Source organism: Tympanuchus pallidicinctus, unplaced genomic scaffold, assembly GCF_026119805.1.
Source record: "Tympanuchus pallidicinctus isolate F22 unplaced genomic scaffold, pur_lepc_1.0 scaffold38, whole genome shotgun sequence".
NCBI lineage: Eukaryota > Metazoa > Chordata > Aves > Galliformes > Phasianidae > Tympanuchus > Tympanuchus pallidicinctus.
In genome coordinates, this window is record NW_026294756.1 from 1,651,039 (window position 1) to 1,676,532 (window position 25,494).

Below are 25,494 nucleotides of genomic sequence, written 5' to 3' on the forward strand. Positions count from 1 at the left end.
TCATACCTAGCCAATAGAAGAAGCAGCGCCTATTGCTACAGAGGGATGAGGACTAGCAACCCAATTTCATATTGGTACAGCTTCCCACCCTGAGCTCCCCCTCGGGACACGAGTTAAGCATTCTATGCCGAGTTAATCTTAGGTTGGCAGAAACCTGCCAGCCCGGCCAACTGCTCAGCTGTAATTAGGAATGGGCCAATTTTCCAAACAGTCCAAATTGTCCGTGCCAGTCTTGGAGGCTCTCTATAGCTGAACCTGAGTGTGTGCCGGTGTCCATTTTAACTTCAGAGCAGCTTTCTCCTGCCACATCCCAATCACCCTCTTCACTCTGGCACTGCCTTCTGCCACTCATAGCAGAGCCATCAAACAAGGACGCAAGCGGGCAGCTGTAACTCAATAGCCTGTAACTCATGCAAATAGAAAAAATAAAAATGACAGCAAGCAATTTAAAGCAAGTCAAAGCCTGTAATTTCAAAGCCTTTACTGGCTGAATCCAGCCTGGTTTTATTCGTTACTTTATCCAGCTGTAGCTGGAAATAGACTATGGACTGCACAGTGCATCAGCCAGCTGCATTCGCTACCCGGACTCTGGGCATTCTAGAACATGGGCTTCTCTTGTCTTGTTTGAGACCAGTGCAACAAGAGCTGTAAGCCAGTGCTTTTGCTGCTGTTAGTAACACCAATAAGAAGAATATAGTTTTGAAGTTTGATCTTTGGTCTCCTTATCAACTTCTGCTAGAAGTTTTGTCTTCAAGTAATGCAGATCTCCAACTCCAGATGGGAAGAACTTGCAGAGAGGTCCCAGCAGCTATGAAGGCTCTGGTATTTTTCCAGGGGAAGCCCCTCAGACATTATACCTGCGAAGACCACCTTGTGCTTTCAGTCTTGTCCTGCAGAACCCACTGACTCGCTTTTGGTTATTTAATACAGGAATTGTGGGTAGCGATTACATCAATGCCAACTATATTGATGGCTACCGGAAGCAGAATGCCTACATTGCCACCCAGGGGCCTCTGCCAGAGACGTTTGGGGACTTTTGGAGGATGGTGTGGGAGCAGCGTTCAGCTACTATTGTTATGATGACTAAGCTGGAGGAGAAATCACGGGTAAGATGCACGAGAGGGATGACTGGTTATCATAATCCTGGGGGGCTGGACAGTTGGGCTGGAGAAGGGTAGGTCTCCTTGATCTGCAGCCCACATTGATGTTAGTGGGGGATCTCTACCTTCTTTGCCAGCACACTGAAAGTTCAGTGGTTCTCTCCTTAAAAGTAAAAGGAATTTCACCCTGGAAAGCTGCAGCCTTTTCAGCTGCAAAAGAAGGGGAAACTCGGTCCCATCACTTTGTAGGTCTGCCTTGGAGTTAATCTTGTGGCACGTTTCAAATTCACTTCTCTTGTTTAATGAGCCCGAGTAAGTTCACTCCAATCTTCAGGATCATTCCAGTCCATTGTCCACATGACTGATGTGGTGTGTCAGAAGCTTCTGCTTAGTCAGTAGGAGCTTTTCATGCCACGTGTCTCCCTGTTGTGGTACTCTGGAAGGGGATTTTTCTTGAGCCTTCCCTCCTGTCTGACCTTGCCAGCTTCATTGTAATATTACTCACCTTTGGAATGAGTTACTCTGTTCCAGCATTCAGCAGTACTTTCTGTCTTCCAGATAAAGTGTGACCAATACTGGCCAGGTCGAGGTACAGACACCTATGGGATGATTCAAGTGACATTACTCGATACCATTGAATTGGCCACATTCTGCGTTCGAACATTCTCCCTGCATAAGGTGAGCTTTCTCCTGCTCCTGTTTCTTTCCAAGAGGTGGGTACATTCTCCTCCTTACCCAGCATGGGCAAGATACAACATTGTGCTGCTACTGCTCATGACTTTTGGTGGACTTTATCTTTGCAGAACGGCTCCAGTGAGAAGCGGGAGGTCCGCCAGTTCCAGTTCACAGCATGGCCAGACCACGGTGTACCTGAGTACCCCACCCCATTCCTGGCCTTCCTGAGACGAGTGAAAACCTGCAACCCCCCTGATGCTGGTCCAATTGTGGTGCACTGCAGGTACTGATTTCCCACACTTAACTCTTGCTTGAGGCTCTCTGAAAGGGAAGTGAAATTTCAGGATGTTGATTTGTGCCTGGGAGACGTGTATAGTACCCAGCAGGTAAGAGCTGTCCTGTAAAGAGGGCTCCCAGCCAGCATCTGACAACTATACTTGGCCTTTCATGCGGTGAAGAATTTTCACTGTATCACTCAGATCTTGTCAGCAACAGGAGCACCTTGTGCTGAACTGACTGCTTTTGTGTGTAGGGGTTGTTTCTTGTTACAGCAGGGAATGAAGAAGTTCGAGTGCAACCTCAGAAGCTGCTCTGCGTTGCTGAACTGGCAATTGAGAGGCAGAGGTGCCTGAGCTGTCGGAGGGATGGCTGACAGTGATTGAAAGACCTTTTCTTTTTCTTTTTCTTTTTTTTTTCTCAAGTGCTGCAGCCATTCTGGTAATGACAAACTGATGGCCCCCCTGGGCAGGTAGCGTTCCCTAATTCAATTTACAAGCCAAAGAGGAACACTTGCAGTCTCAGCTTAGATAAATCCCTGCATTCCTTGGGAGGTTGCGGAGAAGCCTGCAGGTTACTCAGCACTGAGGAAAGACATCTGAATTGTGCAGACTGTTGGGGAAGCTAATCCTGCCTCTCCTAGAGAACGCTATTTAAACAGTCCTTGTAAGTGGGCAACTTATCACTAACCTTGCAGATGGCAATTATAGTGCACCTCTCAGAAAATGAATAGAGAGCTGTCAGCTCCCAGTGTGCAGGAAGCAGCTCCGACATCGGCTGCTAAATTCTTGCCAAAGCTCCTGTCACCTGCTTGGTTCAGGTTAGGCAGTCTAATTAATGGAGATCAAGGGGGCTTTGTGGAAAAAAGGAGTGCACCGAACAGTAAAAGAAAACCCTTTATTAGCAGTGGAAGTGCGTAGACCCTCAGAGCCCTGCTGATTCACAAATGCCATTACATGCAAGTTCGATGTTACCTCAGTGCACAAAAACATTTAGAAATTGAGGTGACGCATGTTACTCATTACAACATCAGTTGTTTCTCAGCTGCTGAAAGATTTTAGTGCTTAAATGTGCTTTTTAAGCCCTTAGGTTGTGCTAGCCCTTTGTTCAAGCCCCCTTCCTAGCACAGTCATAGTTATGACTGCCAGGAGAGCTCATCATGAAGATGTTACAGATGAAGAGGCATTAGAAGCAGGGCAGGTTGGCATGGAAAGGTAATAAGGTGCAGCTTTACAGCCCCTGTTCAGCTCTGTATTTGCACGGTCTTGGAGGAGCTGTAACTTCAGTATCATTATTACTAGCCTGCACTGTCCCAAATCCTCACAACAGTTTGTTGTTTTTTTAACTGAACACAGTAAATTGGGATGTGTTAGAACCAGCAAGGCCAGTTTGATTAGGCAGGTTCCCTTAACACAAGAGTCCACAGAGAACAGATGGACAAAACATTTAGGTATGTTCTGGTTCCTAAGAATTCCTTTGCCTCAGTTCTTCAATAGCTGCGTTTACAAGGTTTCAGTTCCTTCCCATTCACTGAGTGTGTGCTGTTCACTGTCTGCCTTGTATCCATTTCTACCCCATGATTACTGTGGTTTGTATGAGAGGAAGACTCCTCACTCATGGGTCTCTTTTCGGAATCTCTCTTCAGTGGGAGAATTCTCCATCACTCAGTTTTGTTCCCTTTACTTTCAGTGCGGGGGTTGGACGGACCGGCTGCTTCATTGTGATTGATGCCATGCTAGAGAGGATAAAACACGAGAAGACAGTGGACATTTATGGGCACGTTACCCTCATGCGGTCACAGCGGAACTACATGGTACAGACAGAAGACCAGTACAGCTTTATACACGATGCCTTGCTTGAGGCCGTTGCGTGCGGCAACACAGAAGTCCCAGCTAGGAATCTCTACACATACATCCAGAAGCTGGCGCAGATTGAAGTTGGAGAGCACGTGACAGGCATGGAGCTGGAGTTTAAGGTAAAGGCAGACGCTTGAATGAGGGCAGCAGTGACTGGGGAAAGTTCTACACTCCTCATGGGAGCTCTTGTCCCCTTGGCACTCATGCAGCAGGCAGGGAACTTTTACAAGGTTGACAGAAACTCTTCAGTTCCATGTTAGAGAAGTAATTACGCCTTTGACTTCTGCCTCTGCAATTCCCAGAGAGAATTAGCTGTTGCTGCAGGAGGCTTGTCTTGTCATTTGGAACCTACACTGAATTTACTCCCTCCTTAGACTGGGTTTTTAAATGTTTTGTTGGGAGAAATGTGTTGCATTCCATCCTCCAGAAATGGAGGGCTTGCAAGGTAGAACAGGATGATGGAATGTGGAGGACAAGGTAAACAGGCTGCCGTGCAGCCCAGGCAAATGTGGGGCAGTCAGGAATTGAGTAAATGGTTGTGACTCTGCTTTTGCCTTCAGCGCCTCGCCAACTCCAAAGCCCACACCTCCAGGTTCATCAGTGCCAATCTCCCATGCAACAAATTCAAGAATCGTCTTGTCAACATCATGCCATATGAGACAACGCGGGTCTGCCTTCAGCCCATCCGAGGAGTGGAGGGGTCAGACTACATCAATGCCAGCTTTATCGATGGCTACAGGTAAACAGCACCTTGCTGCCTCCCATCACTATCAGGGTGTGAACTTAGCAGTCTGATTTTTCTGTGTGGTTCTGAGGATGCAGAAGGACTAAGGGATGGACAAGGTCATATCACTGGTGGTCTGTTATTCTGTCATTTATTATTTATTATAAGCCTACAGCTTGCCCTAGCACTTCTGTTTTCCTGTTTTTCAGCCTTTGTATGTGTGCTGCGAAAGTTTTGTTCAAGTCTTGATCCATTACTCAGGTTTGTGCTCTATTTCAGACAACAGAAGGCATACATTGCTACTCAAGGGCCCCTGGCAGAGACCACTGAAGACTTCTGGCGGATGCTATGGGAGAACAACTCCACCATTGTTGTGATGTTGACTAAGCTTCGCGAGATGGGGCGGGTGAGTGTTCTCTAAAGGAGAAAGTAAGAGAAGCGTGCAGCACTAGGGCTAACAGAGATATTTCTTTTCCCCGACAGGAAAAGTGCCATCAGTACTGGCCAGCAGAGCGCTCTGCTCGGTACCAGTACTTTGTAGTAGATCCCATGGCTGAATACAACATGCCTCAGTACATCCTACGAGAATTCAAGGTCACCGATGCCAGGGTAAGTGCTGTACAATGTGCAGTCTGCGCTTGCAAGGGTAACAGTAAGAAAAGGAGTAGGCTGGAGTGGTTCAAACATACGCGGGCGGAGACTGGAGTTAGGGATAGTATGGTTAGGTTGAGGTTGGACTTGAAGATCTTGAAGGTCTTTTCTAACCCGAGCAATTCCGTGATTCTGTATGGCTTACAGAAAGCAAAGCAGTTTGCTTTGGCCCCTACAAGACTGAGGTGTAAATGCTTCTGGGCTTATCATCAGTGGAGGAGAGATAAGTTGTGATGAGAAACACAACACCCAACCACAGATAAATTGTACTTAAAAAACTGAATGTAGTTTTCTGACCTCTGCTCACTAATCACAGTAGTCAGTCACTGTCAGAAATACATCAGGTTTGTGTTTTCGCTTTCAGCTTATTTGAAACAAAAGCAGAAAATACTGTCTCCTCAAACAGCTAATAACAACACAGCTTGCGAAGGATATTCTCTGTCCTACAGAAAATGTATGCTTCTCTCCTGGTTTCAAGAGGAGCTACCATTACAACATTCAGAGGGCACATTCACTCAATTTTATATTCAATGTCATATTTCTCTTCCGAGGGAACATTTCAGAGCCTTCTGAGACTTGTTTAGCAAACGTAACCCTCGCTCTCAAAGCAGCTTCCTCTGCTATTGAGGTTGTCAGAATTGTAGAACCTGATAATTCTATTTGCAAGGTTGAGAAGGAGGATGCTTTGTCAGTCATGGCAGAACAAGATTTATCTTCCTGTCAGCTGTAATTCTGACACTATGGCAACTCTTCCTGAAGATTGATAGAGAGGCCATCACCTCACCTTGAATGTTCCTTTGCTGAAGACTCCATCTGTGCAGTCTTTGCAGTGGTTGGAGCTTTCAGGACACCTGCCAGGAGTATAGATCTGCACTGACAAGCGAACTCCAAAAATGTCAAGTGCAAGATGAGCAGCTTCATCATTATATATTAATTTCAACACTAAGTTGGTTTGACTTTTTGTGTCCCCTAATGAACTACCAGCAAAACATGTAAGACGCATGGGGGGAAGGTTGCCTTTTGTATTTCGTAACACAAATACAGCATGTTTTACTTGCTGTTGTTTTTTTCCCCAGGACGGTCAGTCAAGAACTGTTCGTCAGTTCCAGTTCACTGACTGGCCAGAACAAGGAGTGCCAAAATCAGGGGAAGGTTTTATTGATTTCATTGGACAGGTACACAAGACCAAGGAACAGTTTGGCCAGGATGGCCCCATCTCTGTACACTGCAGGTAGGCATGTATGAATAGAAACATGTAATTAATCTGAGGATGCAAAAGAGCAGAAGGAACTAAAATGCTGCAGATTTCTCCCTCCTTTCCCACTCCATCTTTGCAGGCAGATTTTTGGGGTGGTGAAGGATTTCACTTTTGCCAACCCTTCAGAGCTGGGCAGCGCTCACAAGGGTTTTCTAACCAGATGAGAGGTATGAAATGCTGATGCTCTGCAGGACAGGGGAATCAGTATTTCATTGCAGAAAAATTTTAAGTATTTTATTTCCAGTATTAGCCCATATCTAACAATGCTAGTCTGGCTTACTGATAGCAAGAATTACAATTTCTTCCCCACGGGCAAAAGAAAATTATTTAATACCAAAAGCATAATGTTACATATTAATAATATATATTTATATAATTAATAATATATTAATATAAATATATTAATAATATATTTATATAATTAATTATAATTTTCATACTGAATGCTGTTTACAGCTACCCAAAGCTGATGCTCTTGTTTTATTTCTGTCACTCTCTCAAACACTTCGATGCTGTCCTCTTGGAGGACTGACTGAGCTTTCCACTTCTAATATGTTTGTGTTCATAAGACACAGCCTTACCACCCTTATATACCCTATCATAACCTCAGCATTCGCAATCCTGCCCAAACAGGGGCTTGAAACCAGGTGGTCTTTAAGGTTCCTTCCAACCCAAGCCATTCAGTGACACAGGAACATGTCAATATGTTGCACCGTGACTGTAACATATCGTTTTGTTTTTTTCCTCTCAGTGCTGGGGTGGGCAGGACTGGAGTGTTCATCACACTCAGTATCGTCCTGGAAAGAATGCGTTATGAGGGTGTTGTAGATATTTTCCAGACAGTGAAGATGCTGCGAACACAACGACCTGCTATGGTGCAAACAGAGGTAAGGTGGAAACCCTTCCTCTGTCTCAGCTTAGCGGACCTTTGCAGAGCAATCCCTCAGCTGAGGGGAGGAGGCTTTTTGTCTTTCTAATCACATGCAAACATTTAACTGAAGAGCCCTAACTAAGCAAGCCCAGGCTGTACTCCTGGCTTTACTTATACTGTTTAAAAAAAATCGAATTAAAAAAAAAAAACAACAATAGGCTTTATTTTATAAAATTTCCTGAAGATTTCATCCCAGTCTGCCAGCTTTGATTCTCATCTCATCCTACCTCTGAATTAAGGGACGCTCACCTGCCCCTAATCACAGCCCACTTTGGCTGCAGGGACAGGACGGCTGGTGACAGGAGGGCTGCTATGTGTAAGATGCACAAGCAATAAAGGGATTTCCCTTCACTGTAGTTCAGAGAATAAACACATCTGTGTGTGGTTGCTGCCCAGGTATATGCCAGCTGCTAAGCAGGGTGGGTATCCTGAATTCTTGTAACCTCTGAAGCTGAAGCACTGCTGCTATTTTTCATTTGTAGGATGAATACCAGTTCTGTTACCAGGCAGCTTTGGAATATCTGGGAAGTTTCGATCACTATGCAACATAAAAAGCCATCTGTTGTGCAGACTCTGTCAACCACTTAAGTCCTGGAAGGCCTCTTTTGACCCAGGAGGAGCGCTTGAACTTACAAACTGAATCAGAAGAAGTACCTTTTCATCCAGACAATGCGTTGGGGAGCAGGGGGAAGGATTGAAAGGAACACCCCTTCAGGAACTCCATGTTGTAGCCTGGACCGTGAAGAGGCAGCTCAGGAGGTTGCTGATGGACTACTTTAAGTGGTGAACTGCTCTTGTTACCTCAAGTGGTGTTCGCTGTGGAGGATGTATGGACATCATCAAAGAGATCCAAAAGCTAAAACACACCTTGCAAAACGTTACCGCTGGAGAAGGGAAGGAAACCGACTTCGGTTACATCATTAGAGTTCAGTTTATTTACTAATATAGTTGGCAGTCTTTAAAGGAAGTCACTTGCAGAATTGAAGGTGTTCTGTAAATGTTCAGGAACTATATCTCAACACTTAGGCAAATGTAGGGTCAGGAGTTCTTTCAGCTGGAGTCTTAATAACCTCAGTATCAACAGTGGGAGGATTCTGGGCTTACAGGCACCTTGCAAACAGCATTCACTGTGTGCCCCTGCCACGCGAGAGGTTTTATAGCTCACACTTTGAACACTTACTTAGAACATTCCTCATTTCTTCTAATTCCAAAATTTATTTTTAGGATATTTAAAATTAGAGAGAAAGAGAGAGAGGAAAACCCAGACCTGGCCGTCGCACGGCCCCGTCCCCTTGCCACAGGCATACAGGCAGAGGTGGCAGCTCTGCTGGGCTGCATTCGCTTCCCTTTTCAGCACATCCAGCTCCAGGGAGGCACTGAGCAGGCAGTGGTGGGACACCCGAGGCAGAAAGGCAGCCCCTTTCCCATTCTCTTTGCACATGCACACAACCCCACTTCTGCTGCAAGCAGCTGTGCCTCCCCACCAGTTCCTGCCACAGAAGGCCAAAAGCATCTCTCTGAAAGGAGCCAGAGAAGCACCCTTAGGACACTTAGCTCATATAGCCAACTGCTTCTTGCTGCCAAACCTTCACCTGCGGATGCAGTGGCTCTCCGGGAGCAACGCAGAGATTGCCTCAGGACTGCCTCCGTACCACTTCACACCAAGCCCATGGGCACAGCAACGAACCAGCCCTAGCTGTAGAAATAACTGGGAAAGATCAAGTAAGATGCATTCAATGGCATAACTGTGAGTGGCTTTCTTTAAAGTATCGATGTAACTGTAACAAGTGACATTACCTTTTTTTTAAATAGTGTATTTTTTCCTTTTTTTTTTTTTTTAAAGACAAAGAATATCAGTCAATGAATTTAAAAGAAAAAAATTGCTTATTTGTTCATATTATGTTCAAAGACAGTCTATTTTTTCACTGTAGAAATGTTACGTGTAATGGCTGTGATATATAAAAATGCAGTGCAAATTGCTACTTCTACATATTGCTTTTCTACCATTTAAAAGGTTTAACTTGCTCATGTAAGAACAAAATGTCCTTTCTGGATTATTTTGTTTGTTTTGTTTAAAATCTCAGACATATCACGTGTCTTCAGAAGTGTGTGAGATCAGCAGGCAGGCCCAGACCTGGTGGCAGTGCCAACCTCCTCCCCCTCAGCTGTGGCCGTGCTGCTCCTTCCTACCAGGGCCAGGGGTGAACTGGGAGATTAAAAAAAAAGCCGGTGTCTTAGGACTGAAGACAAAAATACAGCAGCTTCAGAGGCGCAGCACTCATGGGCAAGCACACAGCTTTCAAACATCAGCAGTGTAACGGAGGTAAGAGCCTAACTGTCCATGCACTGGTGTGAAGATACGATACATCTAACAGGGGTACAAGGAATTCCCTTGCAGAAGTGCACAGAGGACAGCATGTTGGAAAAGATGCACTGCCCAGGACACTGCTTGCCTGTGGCTTTTTTTTCCTAGAAGGGGTAATTATTGCCATCCAGTGCTACCCAGAAAACCCCACAACAGTCCATTTCCTGCCTTTAACTGAAGAAAAAAAAAAAAAACCAACAAGAAGCTTCTTCAAGATTTTACTTCTTATTTGTGTAAAAGTTGCCCAAATTTCTAAGTATGTTGCAGCAAAATCTTACTGGAAGAGTTGGGGTGGGGTGGGGGAAGGTTTTTTTTTTTCTTTGTATGAGAGCAAAGTGCTGTTGCTTTCACACTGTTATTTCAAACTGAAACATGAAGTGGTTTTCATACCACAGTGTATGTAGATATATTGACTTTGTATTAAAGGAAGATTGTCTGAAATGCTGACTGCACCTGTTTGTTATTAGGAGCAGGCAATGAATGAAGCAGTTGCTCTGTGTAATGCAGCAGCTGCAAAATCCTTCTTTGTTGGCATATGCAAACAGGTACCAGGTTGCTCTTCTTCTGCTGTCCTTGAGTTCTTTCTAAAAACAGACCACTGTTACAAGTCAAACGTGCTGTTGCAAAGAAACAACCTCATTTGGTAAGCATTTAGCAAAATAGCTGCAGTGACACAGGCGTATGCGTACCATTAGTTTGGGTATCATCATAGAGCGGTTTGGAGGGGAAGGGACCTTTAGGATGCCCACTTCCAGCCCCTGCTGTGGGCAGGGACACCTCCCACCAGACCAGGATGGTATTTTTCAGGGAAGAATCACACTCACTTTCTCAAAGCTGAAGGTCACAGTGGAAGCATGGATGAGACAGGTGGAGGTTTCCCTCATTACTGCCCTTTCTTTGAGCTGTGCCACTACCCCCCATGTTGAGTTGCAAACCCCTCACTGAACAGAACTAAATGCCACATGGAGCGTAGGGAATGAGCGACAAAGAATTGGAACAGCAGCTGAGAACTAAGTAAGTAAATCTCCTCCCTCCCCCAAAATGAAAAAAATAAATACAGTAGGAGGGCAGATAGAGAAGCAAATCCAATGTAAAATCTCAGAATGAGACTTGCAAGAGTCAGGCTCACAGAAGCTGCAGCAGTCCAGTAACGCTGACTGCAGCAGGGGTGACAGCCCACAGTCCTTCAGCAGCTCCTCTTCTGGCAGATCAAGACACGAGCGTTATTTCACTAGAAAGAAGAAAAGAATTCCATTAAGGTCTTTGCCTTCTGATTTCCATTACATGAGGCCTTGCAAAACTTAAAATGCAGCAGAGAAACTCATGGTGTGATTAAGCATAAATCATCACAGGTTGCAGGACACCACAGCACAGCTCCACAGCACCCAGCCATGCTGTGAGGAGCACATGGAGTGGGGCCTCTTGTCCTCACAGGGCTCTCTGCATTCAGGCAGTGCCAGTCTGAGACCTGGCATGCAGTCAGTTGGCTTAATTAAAGCCTACGTGACAGCACACGAACGCCCGTTTTCAGCCAGGCAGTTCCTTGTTTCTTATTGATTCTCAGATCCTTTTTTAAAAGTCTCCCTCTTCCTTTACTTTAACATAAGAGCTGACACGTGGCTTTGACAGCACGTTTATTAGTTGTGCTGGTACATGCTGGAAGAAATAAATCATCGGAGGTTGTATTTTTACAGAAAAGGACTGTCAGCAAGGCTCTAAGTCTGCACTGTTACTGCTGCAAAGGGCATCCTTTCCCACCCCCACCCCCCCCCCAAAGTTCTCATTTGCTCCTCACCAGGCAATACCACCTCATGTATCGCATCAAGCTTCATCTGCATGGGCCTGGCTGGCAGATCACCACAGGACTGATTTGCAAAAGCCCCTCTGCCTCTGCACAACCCTAAACCAAGAGCCCCCTTGGTCTCCTGCAGCACAACAAAGACTTTAAAGTAGATGTAACCATAATTTACATTCCAGAGGAAAACGAAAAGCCTTTCTTGGTTTACAGAATTACCCAAGAGGCAAACCAGTTCCCAGGCCAGGAGAAATTCTTCATTTTGCAATACACTTTAATTATACCAAGAGAAGCAGTAACAGAATGAGAAATCAATTCCTTCTCCTAAATAAGATGGTTGCAAATTTCAAGTCGGTAACTGAGCAGATGTAGAATTGAAATGGAAAAAGTAAATACCCAAGCAGGCGCTGTGAAAATTGTCTTATCATCTCAACTAGCTCATCCACTGGGAAAGGGATATGGGGAGAGTTCCCGAATCTCCTGATAAGGAAACCAGAACAAATTCAATCACTTTTATTTCAGTGACACAGCCAGCATCCAAACAGACACGCGCTGCCCCTCCCTGCCTCCACAGCTGCACAGAACTCTCTCATAAAGCAGAGCAGCCCCTCAGCCTGCAGAGTCCATTGCTCTCCAGTGAAGAGGCAGCTCTGTGCAAATCCACCACCTGTAGGACCTGCAGCCATCCTGCTGCCACCAGCATGCCATCAGCACAAACCTGGCACCCTGACCTCAGGGGACTCCAAAGGCCGTCACTGAGATGTGAAGGTTCTGAGCATGGAACATGCTCCCCGAGGCAGTGGGCACAGGGACGTTGCTCTCAGACATAGGGTTTGGGTGGTGCTGTGTGGAGGCAGAGGTTGGATTCGAAGACCCTTGTGGGTCCTTCCCAACTCTGTGATCCCTCAGAGCAGGAGGCGTCCTCAATGTTCCCCAGGGTGGGCAGAGGGGATGGCACCGGGCTGTGCTCAGTAGCAACAAGTCCTTCTTCAAAAGACTGATTGCACAGCCAGGTGCACCAGACTGGCCACACGTACTTGAAACAAGGCACCTGCTTTGAACCTCCCCCACACACACAGCTGTGTCTGATGTTTGCACTCTCATTCACTGTTTGCAGCAAAAGCAGATAATTAAATTGTTTCAAAACCAGGAAGATAGCTGAAGTTTGAACAAGAGTGAAGCATTTCCATTTAACAACAGTGCTCCTTCTACAGCCATTTAATGTATTCATCCCAGTCCATGTTTAATTTGCCTATTTTTCTATTCTGTCTACTGATCTGCCCATCCACCTCTACACTAGAGCCGTAACTCTGGATCCCTTTGCAATTTGTACAAAGATCAAACCCTAGTGTTGCTATCTCATCACGCCTTTATCTCTTAAAAGTCAGACACATATGATTCCCTTCCAGTCATTAAAGAGACAGATTCCTGATTAACAGAGCTGGGCGCTCCATCCATCTGTGTGCACACACAGTGATGCAGACACACAAGCACACATGTACTTGCAGATGGCAATCCTAGATTAATAGGTTACACAAGGATTTTATCCCAGGCTTACTGAGGATAATAAACCCTCTAAAAAAAATGTACACAAATGATTAGAAAAATGTCTTCAAACACACAGCATTCTGTCTGAGCTGCATGTAAGGTGTTGCTCAGGAAATTGCTGAACATTACTGACTCAGACCATTTCTGCCAGACCCTCCTCTCATCTCTTTCTGACTGGAAAAACCAAGGACACCCCAGCAGAACCACCATTGGCTCTGTGCTGAGGTTCTACATTTCCAGGGTTCACCACTTCCAAAGTGGGGGGGTGGGCAGAGGGGAGCTGTGAGAAGTTCTCTGAGGATTTCCTCAATCAGACTCAGAATGCTGTCAGTGAACTCCTGGTTTGGATTCAGCTGCTTCTCCCTCACAGCAGCACCAGACCCAGCCTAGAACCACATCCTCCATTTTCCTTGGCCAAACCCATAATACAACGATGAGGGACAGACAAAGCAACCCAGTGGAAATGTGGATTTTGTTTTTAATTCAGATCCTTACAGCAACCTAATTCATTTCTGCCAATCTACAAAGGGAGCTTTCTGAACAAAACTTGACTATGGTTTTCAAACTCCATTTACAATGGTACAATTATACCAACGTGCCTCAGCAAAGCCAGGTTCTCAAAACACCCCTGTGCTTCTGCATCAGAGAATCATTACAGTTAGAAAAGACCTCTAACATTATCAAGCCTCTGTCTGGAGTGTGATTCATGGTGTTAGGCAATCGATGAGAAATTCCTTGTACCAGAGAAAGACCTCTAGCAGAGTTCCACTCTCCATGTTTCCACACAGAAAGCAGAGCACCTGCCCCAAGCCCTGCACTGACACTCAAGCAAAGTTTTGGTGGCAGCCATACAAAGCAGGGTCTGAATATAGACTTGTTTCAGTTGCAAGGGACCCATAAAGGCCATCTGGTCCAACTCCCTGCAATGAACAGGGGCACGCACAGCTCCATCAGGTCCTCGGGGTCCTGCCCAGCCTGACCCGGGGCAGGAGACTCACATCTCTGGACAACTTGTACCAATGTTTCATCACCCTTAGTCCTCATATCCATCCTAAATCTCCTCTCTTAGTTTGAAACCATTTCCCCTTGCCTTATCCCAACAGACCTTGCTGAAGAGTCCGTTCCTTTCTTTCTTACAGCCCCCCAGGTCTAACATTTTAATCTTTTTTTTTCCAGCTAATAAGGATAGTTTAGCATTACTTTTAGGGAACAGCAAAGGTCTACAGGTCTCATTCATCTCCCTGGATGTTTGTTGCACAGGTGAAGCCTCTCATGCAGAAGCACACTGAGCACTTGCTTTGTTTCCTCAGAAGACCAGGCAGAAACAAACCAACTATGGGTCTCAGCAGCATTGCAGACTGGTGTCACTCCATAGTGTTGCCTGCAAACACTAACACTTCTCAGGATGCAATGGGAAATGTTTTTGTGTTGACCTCAGGTGTCTGACCCACCTCCTGCTGTCACCCCACTGCATCCCACAATCTCCAGGGCTGTGTTTTACGATCTGCCTCTTGGCTGCCTGACAATTACCTAGGACTCTTTTTAGGTTGAATCCTAAAATGATTTCAAAATGAATTACAATACCACCAGGAAAAGCAGATTCAAAATGCTGCATCATTTTTTATCTAAACAATGTTTAAGTTTTAAAAGGGGGGAAGAAACCTAATTACAGCTCTGTGTGGAAGATCATAAATCACATAATTACAATGGGAACCTCTGAATCTTTCCAACAGACTAAAAGCAGTCTATGGAGTTCTTATCTCATTACAGTTTAATTAAGAACTATGTTTGAGCATCTTCTTTTTAATTATCACGAAGACCAGATGACTTCTAATTTTTTTTCTTTTTTTTTTTTTCTTTTCCCCACCCAAAATGAGGGAGAGTGCAGACCAAAACAGGCTCTAATGAATTTACAATTTGCTCTTTGGGGAATTTTAATAAAATTACTCCACATAGAAGATTAACACTGATGCAGGAAACTTCCAATGAGAACATTTGGTTCTTTTCAATTAGCATCACGTAACTGCCAGGAGTCGGGAAGGGGATGCTGAAGCAGCACCTTTTGGAATGAGGGCAGGGCGTACAATCAATGAACGTACAGCTGTTACAGCTATGAGGGATATCAGAGAGCTTGGCTACGCAGTTATTACACCAAAGCTGAAAAGATAGGACGCTTACCCGTATCCTGGGCTAGCTTGTGAAACTCCAGCAGAGCACATCTCCAGAAGAGACCCTTCCCCCCCGGCAGTCAGCTCTTAAATGGGTCTGGGGAGCTGCAGCCAGGCTCCACCCTTCCGGCAGCACAGTGAATTGCCTTCACCTGTGCTCCCAGGCCAACTCAGGGCTCAGGTGGTCAATCAGAGGTTCAGGCCGTGGTTCAGCAGTTCCATACAGCAGGGTGTTGTTGGAGCTGCAAAAGGCTCTAAAACCCGAAGTCCTGGAGCAGCCCTGCAATGCTCCTCTTCCCTCCTCACAGCTGGGGAAGAATTTCCCATCAAGCAGTACTGCATGCTGCGCTCAGCACTGCTGGCTGCCATCACCCACAGTGTGGAGCTGGAAAGAGCACACACGTGTTTCTTTAAGCCCAGCACACAGCAAACACCTTTTAATTCAATTGGTTGAGTCGACACTGAGAGATTATTAGTTTTCAGTAAGATTTCATTCAATTAATTAGCTTGAAAATATCAGCACAGCCAGGCAAGCAAAGAAAAACAGAGATAAATCCCTGCCTTAGCACTGCTTCATCTTTTAAAGGCAATTAACTCTTAGTTATTAGCTTTTAATTAGGGAATAATAATGACACCATTAATACAGTTTATTATACTTGTCAGCGGACAGCTGTTCCAAACAGATTTTATTATCAGATCTTGGCGGCTTTTGTCTGCTCCACTCCCTCTCTTACGGGAGAAGGCAGCAGCTCCCCACGTCCCCTGTAGCCTCAGGAGAGTCCTGCAGGACTGTGGGTGTTCATGGCTTTCACTATTACTGTGGGTTTTCTAACCCTTCTAAAATGATTTCTCTCTCAGAGAATCTCAGTGCAAGCAGGACGCAGCCGCGATGGTAACTCACGTGCTTTTCTATCTATGTTTCCTTGGGGGAGATGCTGGATCTGGACCAAAGCTGGTTTCACAACTCAGCTCCTAACATCTGAGACAGCATCCAACTCACAGAATATTTAAGATGCCAAAAAAATTCACTGTTTTGTTTTGTCTTCGTCTGAGCTTAACCATCACTCTGGAAGCACCAAGTGCATTCAGAACACAGTAGATATGATTTGGAAGCAAATAATCATGTTAAATAAAGCAAGCATTCCACATAAGTTTACCCATTCTTAATCTCATTCCACCCCATTGCCAAGTGCACATCTCTGCAAGGAGGCAGCTGCAAAGAGTAGAAGAAACGCCATGTAATACCTTTCTTTCCTGCCCCAAATTTATCCTGAAACTTCAAGTCCTTCTCTAAGAACTCCACCGCACTAACACCAGCAAACTGCCTCAAGTTTTCATGGATGCTTTATTATTTCTTTGTCTTTTGCATTGCCTAAAATAAAATATACAGGAGGCTCCTAATTATGCGCTTTGTCATACACACAGGAAAGCAGATGTTCACATTATTTTCACCCGTCATACTTTTCCACTGTGTCCTAGCATCTCCCTGGCAGAGACTGCAAACTACTCCCAGGGCACACGCCTTTCGTAGCTGTGTTTTATTGTTCCCATATCAGAGAGCCTCTAAGCCAATCTCGCATGCAGGATGCTGCTGTAACACAAAAATGTAATGCCATACATTTCCCTGATTTACTCTGGAGTTAATAAATCACAAAAACACTACCAGGTAAAATACTGTGTTGGATTCCAACACCTTGGTTTACATTTTTTTCCTTGCTCTGGATCAGAGGAAGCCCTAAGGGAAATCGCCAGGAGCTTGGAGACCCAACAAAGTGCCTCCCAGCATCAAAAGCTGCTGATGGCAGGCATCCTTCTCCCCACTCAACACACTGCAGTCAAGTCCCATGGAAAGAAATTAACCCAGTGTAGGAAGAAAGCAGCTGGGAGAACCTATTTGCAATTTTCTACAGGAAAGCAGAGAGCTGTTAAATTGAAAGCAATGCTGTTAAAATGAAGAAACTTTCCCTACTGAGAACTGACATTAAAAAATGAATGGCAGAAGGGAAGGATGATAACCACTACCATACAGATCTAGAAACCGAGACTCAGACGAGTGAAGAGCCATGAGGCAGCAGCAGGACCACCACCACTGCTGGGAAACTCCAGCAGGATACAGCATCTCCCAGCAGGCAGCCCTGCTGCCACAGAGCTCTCTATGCATCCAAGGAGCTCATTCCATGTTCACTGCTCCCTGCACTGGCAGCCTTCAGGTGCCAGGTGCTGTGCTGTAGGCTTTTTGCACACTTGTAGCTGCACAAACCTTAGAGCTACGCTGTGCGCTCTCACTGGTGACTAAGGCTGAATATTTTAGGAGAAATGGCTTTAGAGAACTTGGTGCAACTATAAAGCTTTCTCAGCTGAGGGGATTTTTATGCTCAACTGTATCCAGGCAAAAACTGGAAGAGGAGAACAGCAAACAAACTGAATGTCATTCAGGTTTCTCTTCTACATAAACCTGATACCCATGATCACACAAGACAATTCCATACTACTCTTCTGAGGTAGCAATAAGGAGCTCAAAGGAGAGGTTTATAAGGAAAGTGTCTTCTCAGCCATAATTAGTGCTCTGGCAGCATTAGCACTACTGACAATTTGCCATTAGCTCTGGTACTGTTGTTTGGGATCACATACCTGTGCTCAAGGGAAGAGTCTCCGCCAAAGTCCACAGAGGAGGACACATCCCACTGTTTCTCAGTGAATACTTCAATGCAAACAAACCAGCCACAGCCAAAGACGTTCCTCTGAGGCAGGATCAGGACTTTGTGGAAGTTCTCAGAATCATAAATCCATATGGGTCAGGATTGGACCTCTGGACTCAGTCCAACCACCTCCCCCACGAAGCAGCTCCCTACAGCAGCTGCACAGAAGAGCACCCAGGGGGACCAGAACATCTCCAGGGAAGGAGACCCCAGCTCTCCGTGCCGCGCTCACAGCACAGAAGTTCTTCCTCATGTCCCTATGGAACTCCCCGGGCTCCAGTCTGTGCGCGGCGCTCCTCGTCCTGGCGCTGAGCACCACAGAGCAGAGCCCGGCCCCATCCTCCTGACCCCCGCCCTCCACATATTGATCAGCGCTGATCAGATCCCTCCCAGCCTTCCCTTCCCCACGTGAACAGCCCCAGGGCTCTCAGGCTGTCCCCATCAGGAGGTGCTCCAGGCCCCCACCATCTCTGCAGCCATTCCCTGTCTGCCTGGAACTGGGCAGCCTAGCTCTGAGCAGAGCAAAGGGAAGGAGGACCTCCCTTGCCTGCTGGCTCTGCTCTGTGCGATGCAGAACCATCGACCTCCAAGGCCTCACCTGTGCAATGGAGAGAAGGGTTAACGCCGAACACTCCTCAATGCACATGGGATACAGGGAGCAGCCTTCACTCCTCAGACCCACGGCCATCTGGGCCAGAAACTCAGCTCTGGTTTTACCACTGCTCTTTAGCAGAGTCATCAGCTCTGAAAGGCACGAATTTTCTCACCACAGTGGACCTGTCACAGGGACAATTATATTTAACAGCAGTTGTTCAGCCTTGCCTTTCAGAGGCGCTGATTATGGCAGTAAATAGAAGCACATTGGGGGGGGTGAGGGGATGCTGACAGGCTGCAGTTGTGCTGCACTGGGGCTGCAGGAGCCCAGGCATACTGTGGTCTCAACTAAAGGAACCCAAGGGGACGTTCCCTCTCATTGAGCTTTTGGCAAGGAGCAGAAGGGTTAAAAATGCTCCTCAGACCAAGGCCAGAGGCAGCAGACAGAACACATGGAAATAGCATAAGAATAAAAGCAGTGTGTCAGAGGCATGGTTTTTTTTTTTTCCAGTCAACTGCCTGCTGAGAGTGAAATATTGCCATGGTTCTGTCAGTGCTATAAGCAGATGTGAAGTTTGGTCTTTGTGCTCAGAGAATAGATCTTTTAAAAGTGTAAAAAGAGCATACAAAATCAAGACAGGCTCCTCCGAGTGCAAGGGAAGACTGGCATTGGGGTTCCCTTCCCAGCATCACACAAGTATTGGGAACACATATGGCAATTTAAAAAAAAAAAAAAAAAAAGAAAAGAAAGGAGCTTAAATTTAGCCACTGCAGCAGGTCAGTGTGACACTGCTCATTGCAGAGCACTGTGAAGACCATGTTAGGTCATCTGGAGGTACTTACAGGAAGGGCCAGAGGGTACATTTGTACTGTGAGGCACTTGGGGCATGAACAGACAGAAAAAAAAAATGAGGATATCTCTCGTAACTAAGGAAAATCGCAGAGAAATTGATTTGGACAAAACAGACCCTGTTCCTGATTTTTCAGAATGTTACAGAAATGAGATTAATAACAGCAGTTCATAAGCAGCCAATTTTCTACACTCATAAGGAGTCAAAAAAAATCTTGCGATGAATCGTTTCTGTAAAACAGAACCATCTCTGAGCAGGGGGATCTCACAGAAACAGCTGTTCTCGAGCAGATTTCTCACTACCCACTGACAAAAAGCTCACACTGATCACCCAATGCAGGGCACACAGCTGCAGGACTGCAGCACTAATTCCATATTATAGCAGAATCCCAGATTAATCAGATGCACCACTTCCTCAGATATTCTCCTGTGGCTCCAAGCTATTAAGATAACAAAAAGAAAAAAAACCTCTCAGCTCTAAGTGGAGACACAAGGAAATCAGACTGGCACAACAGCCTTTTTCCTCCACCCCGCTGCTTCTCCATGTAGAAAATTGTCCACTGCCCTTCTGTACCTACAATCAAGTTAGATTTGATCTTTCTAGTCAGGCAAATGAATCTCTGCTATTCTAAATGGCAGCAGCATCTTGGCTTGCATCATGGGTTACTGACCATTCAATCCTAATCAAAGAAAATTTGCTGTGTTTTCAGGAGATGGCTCCATTAAATGAAGCAGATGAGCAGTGGGTCTGTCCATTTATTTATTTTTAAACCATGATCTGGGGCACAGGGGAGGGTATCACTCCTCTTTCAGAGACAGTTTGACTACGAGCTCATTTGCTGGAGGATATTAGCAGCTGGCATCTGAAATGGCACGACTAGGAAATAGAGGTAAGCCAAAGTCAACTGTGCTGAAACACAGCCAAATTCTTATTTATATCACAGGAAAAGTGGCTAAGCTGTGGTTACTAAATAATTCCAAACAATATTTGCAGAGTGACCTTTACGTTTCTCCTCTTGGAAACAAAACATTTAATTGTTTTGCTCTTCTACTGCAGAATAAATAACTCCCAATAATTTCCTATTGGTGTGCATATAAACCAAGTTGTTATCTTTTTTTACTGTCAAAGCTGCCAAATAATTCCAGCTCAACATCTTCAACTCATTTCAGTCTTGGCCCTCTGCCAAAGGTTTTTTTTTTTGGTTTTGGCTTTTTTTTTGGTGTGTGTGTGTGTATGCCAGCACTGTTTTCAATAGGAAGAGAATCCAGAGAGATGACCTGAACGTGGGGATAGAATTCAGGTATCCGCAAGAACACATTTTGAGCATTTCTGCTAGTGTCTCAAGAAGCTTGTTCAATCTTTTCTCACATGAACTTCTTGTTGGCAACATAGGCACTAATGCCCAAAGGAGCACCAGCAGGTATCTCCTCTAGTAGGCACTTTGAAGCAGAAGTGATTTAAACTTCACAGAGTTAAACTCAGGTACAGGGTTTTTTTTGTTAATCTGTGATAAGATCAAGGGACACACTATCCTTCTAACCCAGGAAACATTAAGCTAATGGAAAAGGACATAACGGGTCACAGGTGTTACTGGTCCCATAGCTCTGCACATGCCCCACAGAGAGACAGACACAAAGGCAAGCTGCCTGGGAAGCGACAGTTGCCAGGTTGCATGCAGTTTCTCCTCAAAGCATAATCATGTCCCAAGAAAACTTCATCTGCTACAAACCTGCACTTTCCAACTCCCTCCGACCGCAGTTTGGTCTGAAAGACATCTTCTGACAATACAATTGTTCAAATTATTTTAAAAACAGCGTTAGAAGCTCATTAGAGCACCTTAGCTAGATAAGATGTAGGGAAAAGAAGCTCAAATGAGACAAGTAACAAGAATTTTTCTCCTGCAGTACAACAAAAGGATCTGCAAGAAAGTCTTCACTTTTGCTTTGAAAAAAACTCAAGCCAGAGAAAAGACATTAGCAATGTGCTGATCTGTCATCTCCCTCCTTTCAGCCCTCAGTTGGAAGATGCCTGCTACCACATAAGTTCTGTTAGTTTAATTCAAACCGTTTTTAAACTAAAATAGCATTCCCAGATTCAAAGCTCCTGATTACCTTACATTAAAACTACTCAAATAAAGCACACTGACCAAAACAAGGGAAATAAGGGCATTCTTCCAGAAGAAAATTGCACCTGTTTAATGAGCAGTTTTATTAAACTGGTGCAATTTGTTCAAGCTGAAGGAGAACTACTGATGAAGAACTAATATGAACAGCGAGGGAAGAGAAACAGAGAAAAATCCCTGCAGACTAACCTTAAGAAATAGAAGTTCCACTGAACTGGCCAAAGCACAGATGTCTGTAGCATGCGACAATGTTTTTCCATCATCTGCTCTTTTCCTAAAATAAATGGTCACAAAAGCCAAGCAGAAAAGAAAGTAGTGAGTACACCAAAGAGGGAATGCCTGCAAGCCCCAGTATCCACACATGGACTAACAGCAAGGCCAGGAATGGGAAAGCCATACTGGAGATTGGGAATAACATGTCTGCAAGAATTGCTTCAACAGAACTAAAAGAAATACTCTAGACTGTACAATGAGACAGCAAAGGACGAAGTGGTAAAGATGGTGTAGTGCAACTGCTAAGTCATGGCTTGAAACAGTGATGGAGCACCTGGTGGGAAGGCAAGGCCAACCCAGGGGAGCTCAGGTGCATGCAGTGACCCTGAGTGACTGGAAGGGATGGAGCCAGGATTCACCCCTTCCTAGACCTCAATCAAGGGTTGGCAGTAGAGGCAAGTGGATCTCTCTGGGGGTCCTTGCATACCTGAGGCCTTCCGAAGGTAAGCAGCTTCTTTCCCTTATTTCTGTGCCCACTGCTGTTGCATTTGAGTGAATCCTCATTTGCTGCAGCCTGGGATCTTGCTGCTCTGCTGTTATTGTTGTGCTTTCCATCATGTTACAGATGGAATCCTTCAGTTTTGGAAGTCAGGGCTGTCCCCTCAGTCTCAGCAGCAGCCAGAAGATAACAGTCTCAGCACAATCAACTTTGCTGTTTCTACAGTCTTCTAATCTTCTCCTTTACCAAGAAAGAAAAAAAATATATATTTTTTCTTACCAAGCTAATCATCTTTCATCCTCCAGACAAGAAGTAAACGAATGGCTTCTCCACCCACTTTTCCAGTCTCCAGCCATATGACAAAAGTCCCTGCCGGCCTCAGAGCAGGAAGCAGTAGTGTGTTGATCCCAGCCTTTTTATTGCTGCCAGCAATTATCACAAAATTACTTTACTGTGCACATGACAGTTGGTGATACTGACCTGGAGTTTTATCAGCTCCTATGCTACATATCTCAGAACACATTTATTGTGAGGAAACACTGCTGTTAGGCAGCCCAAAAGAAGCTGGACTTGCTCAAAGCAGTAAGAAAAAGTTGCGGTCTTTTGTGTGCGACAAAGCATCACATACCAGCATCTTGTCCCACCTTGACAACCCAGGTCTGCTAACAGCTGAGTCCTCGGAAATGGTTCTGCAGGGCAGAATCACAGGCAAGCAGGAGGGAACTGTGCAGCACCCAGTAACGTAGAACATCCTGTGCAGGGGCAGGACGAGAGGACAGCAGCACCTCCCAGGGATGGAGTTGGCACAGATGGAACAACTGGAAAAGCAAAAGGGGGACTGAAACTTGCCTTGGTAAGAGAGGTAGCTCAGCTGTTTAAGATACATACAAACTCCCTTTCTCCACGGATAGGAAAGTTGCAGAGTTTAGAAGAAAAGGCCAATGAGTTGAGCTCATTTACAGTCTTTCCACCTAGCCCCAAACAGTATTTAATAATAGACAGAGGAAAGTATAGGAAGCAGTGCTCTGCACTACTGCAGTTGTCGCACTCACATCATCTTCCTGAAGACTCTCTGAGCATAGCACAGCTGCTTAAAACCCCACATCATCTATAGTTTAGTACAGTAGTATGAGCTAGTAACAGAAACCTATATTGACTTCAGGGATGTTTGCACAGAAGTGTCTATTCTACTCTGTGAGGCTGTGATATAAGTTCTGAACATTGTCTTCTGATGTCTGATCCAGGTAGTCACTTGGAAGTACTGAAGACATGTTTAAAATTGTATTTGTTCTTATTACATCACTATAGAAGACCTTAAACTCAACAGGTAAACTTTGCGCAGACGTAAATTATAATGGACTTGTATCAGCAGCCTCTGCCCACTCGTGACTGCTCTGATTTTTCTCAAGAAAAAAACTATTAACTCATGAAGGATTAAACACTGGAGATTCTTTTTCTTTCATGTAATCTGCAGCATCTGCAACAGTTTGAGAGGAATTTGGAGAAAAGTATTAGGGTTCAGAAAGGAAAATAATTTCTTCAAAGGAAGGATCATATTTTAAGTGGTTCAATGTCAGCATGACTTCTAAGGGCTAAAGGGAAGGCTACTGGAATGCTATGAGAAACACTCCCAAAGCGAAGTAGCAAACTGGTGACATATAAGATAAAGGATATTAGGATAACTTTTGGCTATTTCGCAACCACTGTCCTTATGACACATCAATCTAGAGCAAATCCTGGACCTTGAATGAAAAATACATTGCAAGCTTGGTTCCTAATTTTGGGAAGAGGTGCAAACCTGTTTTTCTGCCTGATTAACAGAGCAGAAGTGGAAAAAAAGAAGAAAAAAAAAAAAAAAAAACAACCAAGTTCCTGCTTAACAGTCTTAGCATGTCTGGGCTCAGGTACCCAATCAGATGCAGAGCTTTCTTACCCTGCAGTACAAGCTACTTTAAACTTAGAAATGAAGAGACTTCAACCCTCCAACAATTGTAATTCTGAAGTGCTCAACAGCCTTTAATTCATTATGAACCTAGAGGCAGAGGGTTAAAAAAAAAAAAAAAAGAAAAGAAAAATACATCACATCCTTAATCTAGAAAAAAGTCAGCATTTTTATAGCACATCAGTAGACACAAATATATTTCACTGAAGGAAGGAGAGGGTAGGACTGTGCGTTTTCTATTTCCTTGTCAATAGTTTGATGCACACAGGCCATCAACACAGTCATTATAGATAATCTGCACAAGTCATTCCTAAACCAAAAAGAGATTTAAAAATGAACAAAAAGGAAGAACCCCTGCAACGAGGAAGGGCATTCCACAGATCCAGGTTCACGTTTAAACATAACTCATCATCTGAGAATGGGGTGAGGAAACACAATTTGTTTTGTACAGTATAAATAGTATTTAAAAGAGTACTACATATGAACACAGTTTAATGATGCTATTTCAGTCAGGACTTTACATGCAGAGGAAATTCCCTGTCACTCACAACCACTCATCTCATCTCATCCCACCCTTTCCCTCCCCCTCCTAAAAAAACTCCTCTGCTGTTCAAATTCTCTCAGCTGCTTTAAATATTTCTCCAAGGCCTGGCAACATTCCTTTTCTTTTATACAAGCAAGCTTTCTATTAAACAATGCTCTAACTGACAGGAGACAGCTACGTAGGAGTAACAACTGAGGCTTTTAAGAATCCTGCCAATGTTGAAAACTTCTATTAGTCTCTGTTTGATTCCCAGACTTCCATTGAAAACACCGAAACCTCAAAAATAAAAAACCCTATTTCAAACTTCTTACAAATACGCACGTGTGCACGCAAAGAAAGTAACCCACAGCAGAGGCAGTAAGAAATAAAGGGAACTGCAATTCTCTCAAGAGAGAACAAAAAGCCAAAAAGAAAACCAAAAAAAAATTACTGTCTCCACTCTTCAGTAGAGCAGTTTAATACCTATCAAGTCTTGTAAGATGCTCAGCTACTATCTGCTAGTCCACAAATCCTTCCCACTTATTCCCTCAAAGATCCAACTATAGCACTGCTTAAAAACCATTCCACAGAACAACGACCACCTTGCAAAGGGGCTTAAAAGAACAAAAAAAGAAAAAGAATATTGGAATAGTCTCTTTCTGTCCAAGTGATTTCAGGAAATTAAGTGGAAAAGGCTGCCATGC

At 44.7% G+C, this 25,494-nt stretch overlaps 1 protein-coding gene across 15 annotated transcripts in view; it reads left to right on the forward strand.

Moving 5' to 3' along the window:
- The window catches only part of PTPRS (protein tyrosine phosphatase receptor type S), a 123,369-nt gene extending 113,092 nt beyond the window's left edge, over window positions 1-10,277 (forward strand). For all 15 annotated transcript variants that reach the window (XM_052699901.1, XM_052699900.1, XM_052699906.1 and 12 more), the window contains 10 exons: window positions 931-1,106; window positions 1,659-1,778; window positions 1,904-2,058; window positions 3,741-4,026; window positions 4,468-4,646; window positions 4,911-5,037; window positions 5,115-5,240; window positions 6,359-6,513; window positions 7,292-7,427; window positions 7,954-10,277. In XM_052699901.1, coding sequence (XP_052555861.1) covers window positions 931-1,106; window positions 1,659-1,778; window positions 1,904-2,058; window positions 3,741-4,026; window positions 4,468-4,646; window positions 4,911-5,037; window positions 5,115-5,240; window positions 6,359-6,513; window positions 7,292-7,427; window positions 7,954-8,022 — 1,529 coding nt within the window. In that variant the 3' untranslated portion in view covers window positions 8,023-10,277. The remainder of the gene's footprint in view (window positions 1-930; window positions 1,107-1,658; window positions 1,779-1,903; window positions 2,059-3,740; window positions 4,027-4,467; window positions 4,647-4,910; window positions 5,038-5,114; window positions 5,241-6,358; window positions 6,514-7,291; window positions 7,428-7,953) is intronic.
- Window positions 10,278-25,494: the final 15,217 nt, after the last annotated feature.